At 34.3% G+C, this 15,965-nt stretch overlaps 1 protein-coding gene across 1 annotated transcript in view; it reads right to left on the reverse strand.

Annotated features, from left to right (window-relative positions):
* Positions 1 to 15,965, reverse strand: part of ERBB4 (erb-b2 receptor tyrosine kinase 4) — a 770,675-nt gene that overhangs the window by 318,755 nt on the left and 435,955 nt on the right. Inside the window, exons 8-11 of the mRNA XM_052653380.1 lie at positions 13,574 to 13,692; positions 10,591 to 10,732; positions 6,216 to 6,329; positions 6,000 to 6,126 (exon numbers count right to left, since the gene is read on the reverse strand). Of these exons, the coding sequence (XP_052509340.1) occupies positions 6,000 to 6,126; positions 6,216 to 6,329; positions 10,591 to 10,732; positions 13,574 to 13,692 (502 nt within the window). The remainder of the gene's footprint in view (positions 1 to 5,999; positions 6,127 to 6,215; positions 6,330 to 10,590; positions 10,733 to 13,573; positions 13,693 to 15,965) is intronic.

The raw sequence follows: 15,965 nt of genomic DNA on the forward strand, positions 1-15,965 counted from the left end.
GACACGACTGAGTGACTGAACTGAACTGAACTGAAGCTGTGTCCAACTCTTTTGTGACACCAGGGACTGTAGCCCACCATGCTCTTGTGTCCATGGGATTTCCCAGGCAAGAATACTGGAGTGGGTTGCCATTTCTTTCTCCAGGGGAACTTCTTGACCCAGGGATTGAACCCCCTTTTCCTGCATTGGCAGGTGGATGCTATTCCACTGAGCGACCAGCAAAGTCCAATAGGAAGTTTAGCAATGTTTTATCCAGACTTTTCTATGCAAGATGTGGAAGGGGATCAAAATGCACTTTGAGGACATTTTTAGGACACAATATAAATTTTTGATTGCAGGCTATTCTAGATCCAGAGGAATGGTTAAATTTGACTCTCCTGAAGAAATCTCCACATATAGCAATTTCACTTATTAACCATTTTATTTTGCCTGTAAAAGTCTATTCTCAACTGGGAAAATACACTCTGCAAATAAATTATGTTATAGTGAGAATAACTAACTTTTGGGCTTCTCAAAGCATACTAAACTGCTAACAGAACTTGTAATTTCATAAGAAGGATAAAAACAAATACAGAATGTAAACATTTTTTTCTATATCTTCACATTGATTATGAGTGCAATCTTGCTCCCATCTGATTTATTTATGTTTACCTTCATAGGACAGGAGCTATTAGCTTCCATCTATATGAATTATAGTAACATTTGAAAATAAAATTTACTGTAATACTCAAAAAGTGTTGTGCATTTTGTGGAGTTTTAAAAATACCATCTCTTAATGCATACATATGTTTTTAAATAAATGTTATTGATACATAATTGCCTTTTCTTTCCAAAATAAATATAAAATACCTTTAATATTAAATAGTTGATGGATTTCTTTTAGAAGTTTCATCTTAGGAAAATATTTTTCATTTAAACATGTTGACCATGCATACTTAAATATTAAGCCAAATATAAACATAACATTCAACATTTCTCAGTAATTCAAGCACTACCTTCAATTTTCTTAAGTAACATATAGTAAATTTTTTTAGGTTTTATTACTTTAAAAGGTGTTCTCTGCTATTCTGGTCAAGTAAAAACCTCATACTAACACATACTCTTCAGAGAAAAATTAAATTCCATATATTGGTTATTTCTTCAAGAAAGATCAAACTTCTAGAATCAACAAATGAGGCTTTTTAGAAGTTTGTATCCATCTTTAGCAATCAGCTGAATTTGGGATATCTGTTGTTTTAGCAGTATCTGAGAACCCTCTTTTTCATATAGGAATATAACCTAGGATACATGATCCATTGGAGGCCATCAGTCAAGGTGTTCTGCAATCCTCTGACAAATAGATAGGCCTGTCTTCCAAGAATCTGAGTCTGAATTCACTGGCTTTTATTTATCCAGTCATTAGAGCCTTTGGAAATTCAGTATTAGTTCAGCAACCTTGATCTCTGAAACTGCCTTGTACTGACTCTCTTAGCTTGGTTCATAAACATGATCATTTATACTGTGAACAATCGCATATCTTTTAAAAGTAAAAAAAAAAACAAAAACAAAAAACTTTGCTTGATGAAATTACTACTTCCAAGTAAAAAAATCAAGAAGTGTAATCTATATACTGTACTATTAGTTTAACATGGCATGTTATAAAAGGCTTGGAAACACTATAAATGAGTGACTCTGTAATTCACACATAAACAATTAAGAGTTTCCTTAAAGAGACATGAATACATTTTAAAAGCTTAAAGCCTAATTCAAATATTCTGGCAAACTTGCTCTATTTGAAAATGAAGATATATGGAATGAATATATATGCTTCTGGTGAATATGGGGCCACAAAATTATTGTGTGGGAAAACTCTGGTTGCTGTAATTTTCTAATAAGCAAAGATTTCCATAGGCAGGGGAAATGCCAGCTCTGCAGTAGTAGAATGAGCTTTCTACATTTGTTTTTGCTGTAAAGCAATACATAGAACAGCTCTAGTAATATAATCAAATATTCTCGCTTTACTGAGAAACACTCAAAGTTCAGGGCAAACATGCAATAGTGGGGTGAGTCCAAACTTTTACTGAGAACACCTACAGGTTGCCAGGATTGAAATAAATTCTAGACTGTTCACATGAAACCCAATGGACCACAGAAATTTTATATACTTAATTTAGAGATTCAGGACTCTCATAAAATAAGTTGACAGAATCCCACTTACCGACTTCAAAGTAACCTTAAGGAGTTCCATCAAGTCACTTGAAATCCATGATATTTTTAAATTGAGAACTTTCCTAGCTAAATGTAGGGTCATGAAAATGAACGCTATGTCCTTGTGAGTGTGTTTGGTGACCCAATAAAGCTCAGAATAAAGGGAGAGAAGCATATTTTCACAGTTCCATTGAAATCACATTATTTTTCCCACCAAACTCATAATCTGTTTCCCATTATCTATCATCATTACAGTCTATCATCTAAGCACTTTCTTATTAGTGTTAGATTGTGACACAGCATGGGTATGCTTATTTGGTGAGCATTTTATTGCTCTCAGCATACGCACATGAGCATTGTTAGACATGACAAAACATGAAAGGAGATCCTATGATAACCCTGAACACTGAATTTTGCCTGCAGTTTCCAGTCTAAATAAGAAAATAATAGTGTCTACTTTATTTCTAGCAAGGGTGGTATTGTGCTATAAAGTGAATATTTCCTTGAACTCTTTCATGCATTAACTTTTTAATGACAACTTCACAGTAAATTTGTTTTTAGCAGAAATTTGATTTTGAAATGTATAATCTCATTTAATTACAGATTTTTCCTTTCCATTAGTTTAAAGAAATACTCTAGCTATTTTAATCAAATGATTCAACCTATCAAAATCTAGTTAGTAGAAGACTGGGGATAATGAGAATTAAGTGGAATAAACCATTTTGTTAATTTACTAAAAGCTTTCTGTTTATAATATCTCATATTATTCACCTTCAAAATCTGTCTATACACACACACATTACATACATGAATACACATGTGCCTATACATAACTATCTGAGATCTACTCAATTAACTTTATGTTAACGCCTTCCTAAGATGAAAGAGGAAGGCTTCAGAATATGTTTCATGTTGTCAAGAGACTAGGAAGGAGGAACATATCATCTTTCATATATATATTTGCTCTGGAAATAACTTATATATTATGCTTGAGACACAATAATATTAATTATAATGTTACATTTACTTGCTATAATTAAAGACAAATCATAATATTCTGAGGTAGGAAGTATGATTTGTCATAAAGTAAGTATTGGCAGAAAGATAAATTTGACTTTATTCAGTTTCCAATAGTCTGTGAAATAATATCTGTTACACTATATGCTGTGCTAAAAACTAGATACTAGATATAGTCACTGAGATTTGCTTTCGAACTGCCTTTTTCTCTAAATGTTTTAAATTTTCTTTAATTCTGGGTGGGGGGCTTTACTGTTTTTTTTTTTTTTTTAAGTTTTATTTGTATTACTTTTCATTGTCTTTCTCCTCTTTTCCTCCTTTTCCCACCTTTTTCTTTCTTTTTAATACCATTTATTAAGATTTACTCTATTCTAGGTATTGGACTAAACACTTAAAAATATATACATATATTTGCTTTGAATCCCCACTACACCCAGAGGAGGTAGTTATTTATTTTTAATCCAGTTCTCAACTCCATATGGGAGGACACTGAGTGTTTGGCGTGGAAACCACACAGCTCAATGCAGATTGTCCATGGTAGAGACTCAAACCAAACTCCAGTCTAGTCTGGATCAAGTTAATCAAGTAGAACATTTGACTCTTATTTTTAAGAGAAACTTGGCTTACCTTTCTATTTCTAATTCATGTGAGTTGATTTTTGTCATTTTTCACTTAGTGTCTCCTTGAAAGTCTGGATTGGTCTGATGTTTTATAATAATTCTGCTCATACTTGTGAATGTATGGTCATTTGGGACATCCGTCAAGAGGTTTCAGTTATGATTGAGATTGAGAGACACTACAGGATTTAGTAATAATCCCAAGACAAGTTAAATACCTTTCAAAGCAAAGGATTGCTTTATGTCTTGAACCACCTTAAAATGCTCCACCTGGTTTAGAAGCTCATGTGTACAAACTTCATAGTGTGTTATATTTCGTGTATAACTCTGTAGTAATGTTGCCTCTATTCATACAACAACATTCCAGTGTTCATCTGTTTCTTTGCACTTTATTTTCCCATACTTCATGCACAGAGTGACTTCTAATCTTCCCTCCTATGAATCCACACTTTTATGACAAAAAGTAGCTGATCATTTTCCTATCAATACATATTTTATTAAATATTACTTTTCAAAATTCTTCTTTAAACTAAAATTATAATGACTTTATAAAACTATGTTTATAGGTAGAGTACATAATCTATGGCTTTTATTTCAAAATTAAGAATGAATTTAAATTGAAATTTTAAATTAATATTTTAAAATGAATTAAATTTTATTTCAAAAATAATGGATGTTGGGCCTGATTGTAATGAAAACCACTTGTTTAAAGCAATTCATGAGACTATGTTTTTAAATCTTTCCCCATGCAGATGGACTTGAGGCCCATTCATTTATTATTAGTATATCCATGTGGAAGCAGTCACGTGAATTGGTGGCCTGTGTCTTCTTATTTCTCAGAAGACACTGTTAACATAATATGATCTTTCATGCACAGTGATATTTGGTTTTACAAAATACCTAAAATGTAGATATTTGTTTTACTAAATGATATACATATGTTAAATTATACAGATGAACTTAAATATTGTTCCAGGCCTCTTACCCAGTGGAGCCAAGAAGGCAAATATAACAATGTAAATGGATATAGAGGGCCAGTGGGAACTATGGTGAATTCAATTGAATGTGTCCCATCTCAAAATGACTAGTACCACCCAGCTCCAACAGACTGTTGCCACACAAGAATAGAGTAATCATGTGCATGTTTTTTAAAGAGATTTAAAATCTGGACCTTATTTAAAAAATAAAAAGAAACCAAACAACAACAACAGCAACAAGAAACACCTCTTGGTATTTCTGGCATAGATCTATACTAAAAGTTACATTTTAAAGTAAAGAAATGCTTTATGTACTAAGACCTAAAGTAATTTATTTGAATAGAAAGAAGCATTTGTTTTATTTCTCTTGCTGTTCCTATTTGACATATTTATTCATAATGTGTTAAATTGTTTTGCTTCTAGAACTGTTATATGTTTAGAGTAGGTCTTGAATTGAAATATGTGAGTGATATTCTTTTTCTGTAGCCTGTAGCACTAATATTTAGGGATTAAGTAGTGATATAGACAAAGAGATAAAATATAACATAAAAATATTGACATTTGCATTGCAATTGAAAGAATACAAATTTGGTCATTTTTCCCATTAAAACCAGCAGGTGGTTCTAGAATGAAGAAGCCTAGAAAATGTTACAGTTTTTATTGCTAAAATGAAATCCATTTAATAGATTTCTCACAATAGTACTGAATTCTCAACTCTAAAACCTAAAAAGATACAACAGGGCAAAGAAAATGTCTGAATGCTCAGAATTACAACTTACTGACTTTTCTGTGTAATACATTAAAAAAAATTAATTTATGTCATCTTGAACTAATTGGGTTAGGAATTTGAATGAAATTTCCCACTTTATCCACTGATAGTGTTTCCCTAAATGTATCTACAAATGTGTCAAACTCACTAAAATCTATGGATTTGAGGAGAATATCCTATAAATACATCTTAGCTTATATATAAATCATTATTTTCAAATACAGGTAGTCAAAAAATTTATAATCTGGATTATTCTTGCAAAATTTGGTTTACAATTACCACTGGTGAAATCTGACATTGATTTTGCTGGGAAAAACAATTAATATATAATGGAACTCTGTGTCAAAATGAATCAGACTGATAAAACTAAAGAATCTCTTAAACTCTGTCTATATTTTACAATAACATTTTCAATAAAAATGTAATACTGACCCATGAATACCAGTGACAAGGAAGATCAAATTCCCATTGATTTTGGTACAGTTTATGAATTTGTCAATATTACTAGAATCCACGGTCTGAGCTGACATCAATGATCCTGTGCCAATGCCATCACAAGCTGTAGAAACAAGATCAGGGAGTTGAGAAAAATTTCCTTTAGTCAATAAAATGTATTTTTATCATAGAATGACAGTACAAAATCACTACCTTTTGGGCAAATGTCAGTGCAAGGTTTACACATTTTAATCCCATTTTCTTCTACTTCCATCTTGGAACTAGGACAAGCACGCACACAGGAACTAGAATCAACTACAAAGTTATCTGATAAAAAAAAAAAAGAAAAAGGTAAATTTACCAATAATGTTGATGTTCAGCAATAGAATTTAAAACAAGATATTTTAGGGTTTGAACATTATTACCCTTTGAAAATGATAGTGTGTATGTTTCTTTCCCTACAACAACTCCTTATCTAAACATATCAACCTGAAATAGCATCTATGAGTATCTACATTCAAATCCAAGGGCAGCGTGTGTTAACAACCTTTGGTACTTGCTTGGCTACTGCTCCACATCCTGAATTGCCCCCCAGGACTAGTGAATTTCTTTTATAGTCTTAGGAAACTGCATGACATTTAGTTTGTGTTTTTCAACAGTTCCGCTTCGTTTCATGCCATGATACAAGTTTGAAATCTAAAAATACTTCAAGTTACATGAAGCACAAATGAAGCTGAAGTTAAACTGCCTTGGATGAAGGGAGTGTACTTTATATCACAGGAGGAAATGTTTAAAATATGTTCATCTTTCAATGGAGAGCTGTAGACATTGTTCCATAGCTTCATATAAAGAAAAAAAAGATGAAATTTGGAAGGGCAGTACTTTAGGAAAGTGAAAGCATTAGTTGCTCAGTCATGTCCGGCTTTTTGCGACCCCATAATTTTAGGAACGGAGAAGGCAATGGCACCCCACTCCAGTACTCTTGCCTGGAAAATCCCATGGACGGAGGAGCCTGGAAAGCTGCGGTCCATGGGGTCGCTGAGGGTCAGACACAACTGAGCGACTTCACTTTCCCTTTTCACGTTCATGCATTGGAGAAGGAAATGGCAACCCACTTCAGTGTTCTTGCCTGGAGAATCCCAGGGACGGGGGAGCCTGGTGGGCTGCCGTCTATGGGGTCGCACAGAGTCAGACACGACTGAAGCGACTTAGCAGCAGCAGCAGCAGCAGCAGCAGATTTTAGGAATGGTTACTAAATAAACCACGAACGTCTAATTATTTGCCATGGTAGAATGTTTAGAATTCCGGTGGGATATGCCAAACATTCCCTTCCAAAAATAAGGACAAATTATTGCATCCATTTCTACAATAAAGGGAAAACACAATACCTGCCAGGCTACTTTTGGGTTTTGAAGGTAGCATTCTTCCATGTTTGGAAATACTGATTCTGGCAGTATTTGGTAGCCTAGAAGGCTTCTGACCTTGAAGGGATCCAGAACAGGAAAGGCAAATAGTGCAAGTCTAGGCTGGACTGCAAGCAATCCTGTTATTTGGACCATAAAACCCGTACATACTTCTATAATATTAGAATATTATAGAATATTCTAGTATACTTATTCTATAATATTAGAGGTATGTATGGTGGGAAAATATGCCATGTGGAGTTATGGCAAGTTTCAACTGGAAAATCACATCAGAGACCTCTAGGAATTATACCCCATTTAATAAATAACTCCTGACAGGCTTCTGGGTTGTGGTAGAGATGGATTACCTAACCATGGGTAATTGATTGATCATGTAGTCCGAATCGCCCATCACAAACAAAGTTTTGTTAAAAACCATGACATCATAATTTTGAGTAGGGCCAACGGAAATCCATTGTAAGATGGAAGCAGTGAATTTGGAATTGATATGAGCTGGGGCACTCACACAGCAAACTGCATAAGCAAGTGTTCCAAATCCCTACATTATCCACTGACCACTGTGCTGGCACCTTTTACTAAGCTCATATCTATGGCTACATGGGGAACCAAGAGAGGGCAAGTATGACAAGAGGTCAGAGGGGTACAAAAACTAATCTTGGAATGTAGGTGCAGGCAACTGAAAATGCATGGTACCTGCCTTGCAGCCTCAGTCAGGAGCGGACTGGAAAGAGTGGCAAGTAAAAATTCTACCAGTGGGCATAGTTCTGGGTAGTACAAAGGATCCTTTACTTTGTATGGAATAAATATGAGTTTAGAGTAAATATGACCTCAAATGGTAAAGAACCTGACTGCAACGCAAGAGACCCAGGTCTGATTCCTGGGTCCGGAAGTCCCCAGAAGAAAGGAATGGCTAGTATTCTTGCCTGGAGAGTTCCATGGGCAGAGGAGCCAGGTGGGCTACAGTCCCTGGGGTTGCAAGAGTCAGAAACAACTGAGCAACGAACACAACAGCAGCAACATGAGCAGTGTCTTGTTCTGAGAGAAGAAATGCTAGAAGGTCTGGAACTGGAGTTGAAAGCAGTCTCGGGTAGAGGGATATCCTTGAATCCATGGGAGTGGGTATAAAGCGTGATGATCTTTGTATTCTAAGTTAATATCCACTAGAGAGCATCTGTCACAGAAGGGACACCTTGCTAAGACTGTATCACAGTCTGAGCTCACTTCTTTTCCTTCTCTCATGGGTCCTGATCCCAAGAACATTTGTTAACAACCAAAATCTCTGTAGCATGGGAACCCAAACTGTAACAGATGTAACCATCCTTTCTGCAAGGTCTTTAGGAATACCTCTTATTTAAAAAATCCACATTTTTGTAGCAGCTTATGTCAAGTGAAATAAATAAAAAAGATTATAAGTATCTTCATAAAAAGTTCAAGTTTTGAAGTCAAATAAGTTTCAAAAAATATGTATTGTTTAGGTTTTGAATTTCAAAATTCTGGATTAGGAATTGTAGACCAGTATTTAGAAGCTAAACATCTTGGTTTCCCAAGATAGCTACAGTTTAGCATAGTCAAGGTCCCTCAAAGATTTGAATTTTACATAGATAAATAATGAAGTGCTTTAAATTATTGTGTAATTGGATAGACCTAAACTAATCCATAAAAGGAAGTTTGAGTTACTTTAACTATGGTAACTGGGCATGTCATTTCAAAAAACAGTCCTTAGATTTTGACCTCTTGTAATTTAGGAGTTGAGAGACTTCAGAGCCACTATGAAGGATATAGTTTAAGAAGGGGGAGGACATTTGTCTAAGAAAGGAAAAAAATTTGTTATCTAGCCTCATTCTATGAAAGATACTCTTAAGCCCTGTAGTTTGCAAGATAGTAGATAGTAAATATAGGGTAACTTTTAGATGAGAAATTATCAGATCAAAACCATGAGTTTGGTTATAAAATTATTTAACATACAAATGCATATATATGTGTATGCATATATATGCATATTTATTCTTCTAATCAATATAAAATAATAATAATGGCTGGAATCATCATTGCTTTCAAAGACTTGATTTTATATACTATTCCTATGAAACTTATTCCCTATCACTTTGATCTTTATATTATTTCTGGGAAAGAGAGAGGGTAAGTTTGATTTTTCACGTTTTAAAAAGGAGAAAAGAGAAAATTAAGTGGTAGTGGTGGTTTTGTCGCCAAGATGTGTCCGACTCTTGCGACCTCATGGACTATTGCCATGGACCCCATAGCCTGCCAGGCTTCTCTGTCCATGGGATTCCAGGCAAGAACAATGGAGTGGGTTGCCATTTCCTTCTCCAGAGGATCTTCCCGACCCAGAGGCCAAACCCGGGTCTCCTTCATTGCAGGCAGTTTCTTTACTGAGTTACAAGTGAAACCTAGGAAATTAAGTAGTTCATTAAAAATCACACAGTGAATAATTGGCCAGAGCTATAATCAAAGCCATTCTAATCTCATGTCTCTTACACTTCCTATTCCATCCTATGCACAAATCAAAAAAATAAATGTCTATGCAATGTAGAATGTAAAGTCTCTTAATTTAGTATACGGACAAATGAGGTTTTTTTTTTCAGCCATCAAAAAAGTAAAACATCAAAGAAATGTCTCAGTGGTCTCTCCAAGCAAAAAAATTGACTTGAACAAATATCAAAATATATACTATTCTTGATAAAAATTAAGCTGGTCATTTTGAATCCCCAGGATGAGTTTTCAATTTGGTAAAGATTCCTTAGCATGCCCTCAAAACTATTTTATACATTCTATTACAAATAAATAATAAGATCACTTTAGGTGAAAATTCATTGTTATTAGAAGAAGACCTTGATCATTACATAGTTTGCTGCTACTTAATCATTTTTCTGAAGAACAACATCATGTGCAAAAATATTGACATATAGTGAAAATAATGAGTTTAGAAGTCAATGAATGACAATGTACTCTAACCTCTAAGATCATGAACCAATCACTTCAATTTTTTTGAATTTTAATTCCTTTTTATGTGAAACAATAATAATATCAATACCAAAGTAATTCATGATATGTCACAAGTTTCAAATTATGATAAGTTTCCATGAAATTACTTTGCTTTAAAACAATGAGTTAATTAATTTGGCTATTCTTATTTTGTTACTTACGTGGGCACTTCTTGACACAAAATGCTCCATAGGTGTATTTTGCATTGAAGTTATGCTCCAGTTGAAAGGTAGTAGGATTGTAGACAAAAGTTTGTGGACACTGAGTAACACATGCTCCACTGTCATTGAAATTCATGCATGCCTGCAACACAGCAAAAATTAATTTCATTTTTGAAACAACCTTCATAATATTTGTTAAAGGGACACTGTTACAATAGTTGTGTGATAAAGGTGTATTAATTGCTTAGCATATATCAATTTCATAAAAACTGGAAACTTTGACAATTTTATATTAATCAGGATTTCTTTTTTAAGTTAATGTTTATTTTGTATTTCTTAATTTTAAAAACTTTTTCCAGCTCACCAAATATACCTTCTAATGTTCATATTTCTTGGTGTCTCTCCATTAATTTCTAAACTGGAAATTGATTTAAATTATTAAAGTTAGATTATAGTGAAAATTTATTATTCAAAGGGTTTATGCTGAGTTTTAGAGTCTGGCAGTGAAAACTAAATATTCAATTGTATAGGCTAGAGTTTCCTTAAAGCTGGTATTTGACGAATTTGGTGACTCAAGTAACCTTGTAAATCTGTTCATCCTCACTGTATAGTGAGATAACTTTGTGATGGTCATTCAAACTGGACTTAAAAGAAAAGTCTCTGTCAGGTGACTAGCCAAATGTAAATGTAGTGGGATGTGATGCCAAAACGTAAAGAAGTAGCTATACTTAGTCTATAATTGAATAATATGATACCTTTTTCCTATATGGTTGTACCTTTTCCTAAAAGTCAAGTTCAAATAAATTTGTTTCTGCTGATTTATATATTTTTCCTGAGACTTCTATTTGTTAATATGTTCAAATGCATTTGAAAACAATTAAAAACAATTGTACCACCCAGAAGTTAGGTATTCAATATAAAAAAGTAGATAAAAGGTACATATATAAGTATATAAAACATGTGTTTAGCAAAAGAGATGGACTAATTCTCTTAATTAAACAATTTAAACCTGCATAAGAATACTTTAGGCTTTGGAAAGCAAGCTAATGTGAACTCAAGCTATATTTTACATATCAGCATAAATTAGATGTATGATTATTAATAAGCACTAATTTATTCTGTTTCCTCAAAACATTTTCTTAATCAATTGTTGTTTTAGCAAGCACTTTATCACAAACATGACAATTCCCAGACGATGGTCTATGAGATGCATAATCAGAACGAGACTCACTGATGATACATTATTCTGTAAGATGACACTTTCCAGGAAGAATCTAATAAAAACCAATGTAGAAAACTCAGTAAGCTTTAATTTATGGCTATAAAACTTCATGTGTCCTCATAATTGCTTTACTAATATATTTTATACAGTGTTGCGCTCAGATTGCTTGGCAAAAAAGGGACATAAGCCAGAGAGATCAAACAAGTTTACCTTCCAGACAGCATACAAAACAATAACTTACACCAAGGCCTTGGTCTGGCATTCTTGAACATTCTCTACCAAATGCCAAAGTGGAATCAGTGGACCGTTTAATAAAAGTAGTGAAATGAGAATTCTGAAGCTCACTCGGCATTCTGCTTATGGTGATAAGGGAACCACGAAAAAAAATTCAGTGAAAAACTTCTAAGTGAAAGTTAAGAGCTATTGCTCATTTTTATTGTCAGTACTGTTTTGGAATTGCTAACACAATCCCTGTTCAGCATCTTTCAGATCAAGCTTACATCTCATGTCTGGTGAGAGGTAAGGGAAAGGGTCTGCTGAGCATCTTCTGTACATTTTTAATATTTCCCTCTCCTTCCTTCTTTCCTCCCTACACTTTTGTTTCACTATAAAATTAGGACAGACAAATTAAGTTTTTTGTGACATCAAGAGAAGTAATAAATTACTGTGTTTCTATATCATGAGAGGTATAATCTATGGTTTGCTTGAGCAGAATTAAGTGCCAATTTGAAAAAAAAAAAATCCTCAGTTCTAAATGCATCTGTTTTTTCTATGGATATTTGATGTGGAGGAACAAAATATATTCCTGTGTACATTTTAGTAACAAAAATTGTTTATTATTTTATGATTTTTGGCTTAAAATGAAACTAATGCTCTGTGTGTATGAAACTGCATTAACTGTAACTCACAGAATTGCCTATATATATTCAATGGAATAGAAAGAACTTTATCAGGGATATCAAAAAGTAATTAAAAAGTGGCCCCGACAAGCTATAAATGTTAATTTTGAGGATGTAAAAGTGTCCTCTTCTAAAATAAAATCACACAGATTAGCATATAAATTGCTTTAAGCATGCATTTATAAATCTTATAAATTTTGAATAATATTAGCTTGTAAACAATATAAACTATAAGACAGTTTAATTCATAAATTTATCTGCTTTAATCTTGAATTTATATTTGAGAGAGAAAATACAAGTGCCCCCACTCAGAAGACTCAACTCAGTGATGCAATAACATACACAGGTAATCACGGTAAATTTTGGAAGGATACTGTTAGCTTTTTTAAAGATATTCATATGTTCTCCTTTAGACTGTCCAATTACATCTCACTTGTAATATAAACTATATCAGAAAGGCATAATACATTTATTCTAGGGCAGAACAATCCTAGTTAATCGATAGCCACCCAGTAAGAGAATGACTTTCAGGAAATCATAGCATCTTTCTTAACCCTAAAATAGTAACATCTGATCTTATCTTGCATGCATGCCAAGTCACTTCAGTCATGTCTGACTCTTTGTGATTGTAGCCTTCCAGGTTCCTCTGTCCATGAGGATTCTCCAGGCAAGAATACTGGAGAGAGTTGCCATGCCCTCCTCCAAGGGATCTTACCCACCCAGGGACTGAACCTGCATCTCACACCTCCTGCATTGGCAAGTGGGTTCTTTACCACAAGTGATGTTAAAGATTTGATATACCTGAGTCAGACTAGGAGGAAAGGGAGGATCAGAGAGTGAAAGGGAGAGCTGCCAGACTCACAAAGCAGTCGGTGTCCTTCGGTCCCGAACAGCCCCCAGCACATTCTCGGTGACAGCAATCACTCACGTAGGGTCCATAGCATCTGCCATCACACTGTTCCGCACACACAGTCCTTGTCACTGCAGAAGACAGAGAGAGCACCTCATCAAAGTCAGCCGCCAAGAGAAACTTAAGGTGATTTGGAGTAGCTGAGAAAAGCTGAGCCCTGGAGTAAGTAACAATATGCTCAACCATCACTGACTCAGCTCAGCAAACATTTACTGCCTGAAGTTGGCAATTAATCAAAATTACTCTACAAAATCCTTCAAAATTAATACATGAATTTGTTTTTAGATCCATTCTTTTTCAAGCAAACACAGTGCTTTACAAAAATCACACAATTAGGAAGAAAGAATCAAATTTAGAAAAATTGAACGAGAGGCATTCTGGCAAGGTTGCTAAAAATGGAGTCGGCAGCAAAGTCTATTTACAATGTGCACCGTGAGGGCCTACAGCAGAAAGTGTCCCCAGAAATGAGTCCCTGATTTTTGCTAGCCAATGCAAAAAAATGAAAACATAAACTCTTACATGCTTCACATTATACTTTATATCACTCCTATCAGATAGATAGATGATGGGTGATAAATGGATAGGTGACAGACAAATAGGTAGGTAGGTAGATAGATAAACATAGATAGACAAAGATAGGTAGATAACGCCTCTGTAGTAGCACAAATGTTTCTATTCCTGAGATTTAACTGAAATTTCTACCAAAATTTCTCAAAAAGAGGGACTTACAAGGGATAGAGAAATATCCTCAAAGAAACAGGAAGGAAGGAGGAAGACATATTCATAGTAAACACAATAAAAATTTCCATTAGTTTTTCTTATAACATTCTTCAGTCTTAGTTGACAGCATCATGCTGTCAAGGTTTACTTTAGTAAATCAAGCTATATACGCTGGACAACAAAATCATAGCATTAAGGGACACATTTCTGCTTATCATACTTATTCCAAAGAGATATTTTTAAAGTACATAGAGAAATGAATTATACAACATATGTGTAACCCATCATTTCTTGGTTCTGTATTTCTTCAGCCTTGTTTCTTCCCACCTCTTTGAGTTCTTCAAAGCTTCTCTATTTTGTATACTATCTGTAGGTAGATGACATTAGATTCAGATCTGAAATCTCTATCAAGATGCGACATGCATTTCTCATTGTCTGGAAAATTCCCTATTTATATGCACACAATGGAATGCATCCTTTCCCCACCTCCACCATAGGGTATCTCTCTGTTATTTGTTCCCTTACCTCAATTACTGATAAACTCATCCATCCAACACTTCAACTAAAATTCTGGACATGTATTCTAGTTCTCCTTTTCCTCTACCCTCAGGTTTCACACTTAATAAAACTCCCAAGTACTACCAATAGATGTTCTTCTTTCTTCCCTGCTCTCTACGCCAACTTCATTCTGAGATTTACCTCTAAATATTGCATAGCCTTCTAAAAGGTCTCTCAGGTCACAAATAACCCTGTATGCCATAATAAAAGTAATGACTTGAAAATATAAGCTGTTGCATATAAATCAGTGTCAGTACCTCCTCTGTATGAACCTTACTTTTCAACTCTGCAATAGAGCTGTAAACCCATAGCAAGGGATAAAAGTCCTCCATCAGTTGACCACCATTTCTATTTCTACTGGCATCTCTCACTACTCTCAATCGACCTTCACATTCAGACACACAGAAATACCACTTGTGATCCTCAGTTCCTTTCATGGTATGCATTTGTGATTTTCACTGCCTTGTCACAGTGTATTCCTTCATGACAAAAAATAAAATAAAATAAACTATCTTCTCTGTCTAGCAAATACTCATCCATAAGATCAAGGTAACGTTCTGTTTTTGTTCTGAAACTTTTTCAGACACAGCTCCATTCTGAGTTAATCTGATGTACATGCTTCTGAACAACCAAGAAGGCAAAGTTAATACATGAATCTATGAGCTCTGAGGGTCTAGGATCATTCAAACTCAAATTCAAATTTTGTTCTTCTGATATGACATGTTATCTCGCCACTCTGTATTTCACTTCACCATTTTTAATATGGGATTAGTATGAGTTCCTGTGTAATGGACTTGAAGACACAAATAGAGATATGGGTATAGTGCCTAACATGGCTCCTATTAATAGTGCTCAGCAACCATTAGATATTATTATTGTGCTTACTGTAACATATTGTATTTATTTTTTCCATGTCTGCTCCCCCAGTAAACTATTAGAGCATTTTACTGAAGTATGTCATGTTATTCATATTTACATCCCTGGTATTTTGTTTGGCAGTTAATAGACACTAAATAAGTATTCCCTCCAAGTAACAAAAGTCACATAATGCCAACTCAGAAATATC

This window comes from Budorcas taxicolor, chromosome 2, assembly GCF_023091745.1.
Source record: "Budorcas taxicolor isolate Tak-1 chromosome 2, Takin1.1, whole genome shotgun sequence".
Taxonomy (NCBI): Eukaryota; Metazoa; Chordata; class Mammalia; order Artiodactyla; family Bovidae; genus Budorcas; species Budorcas taxicolor.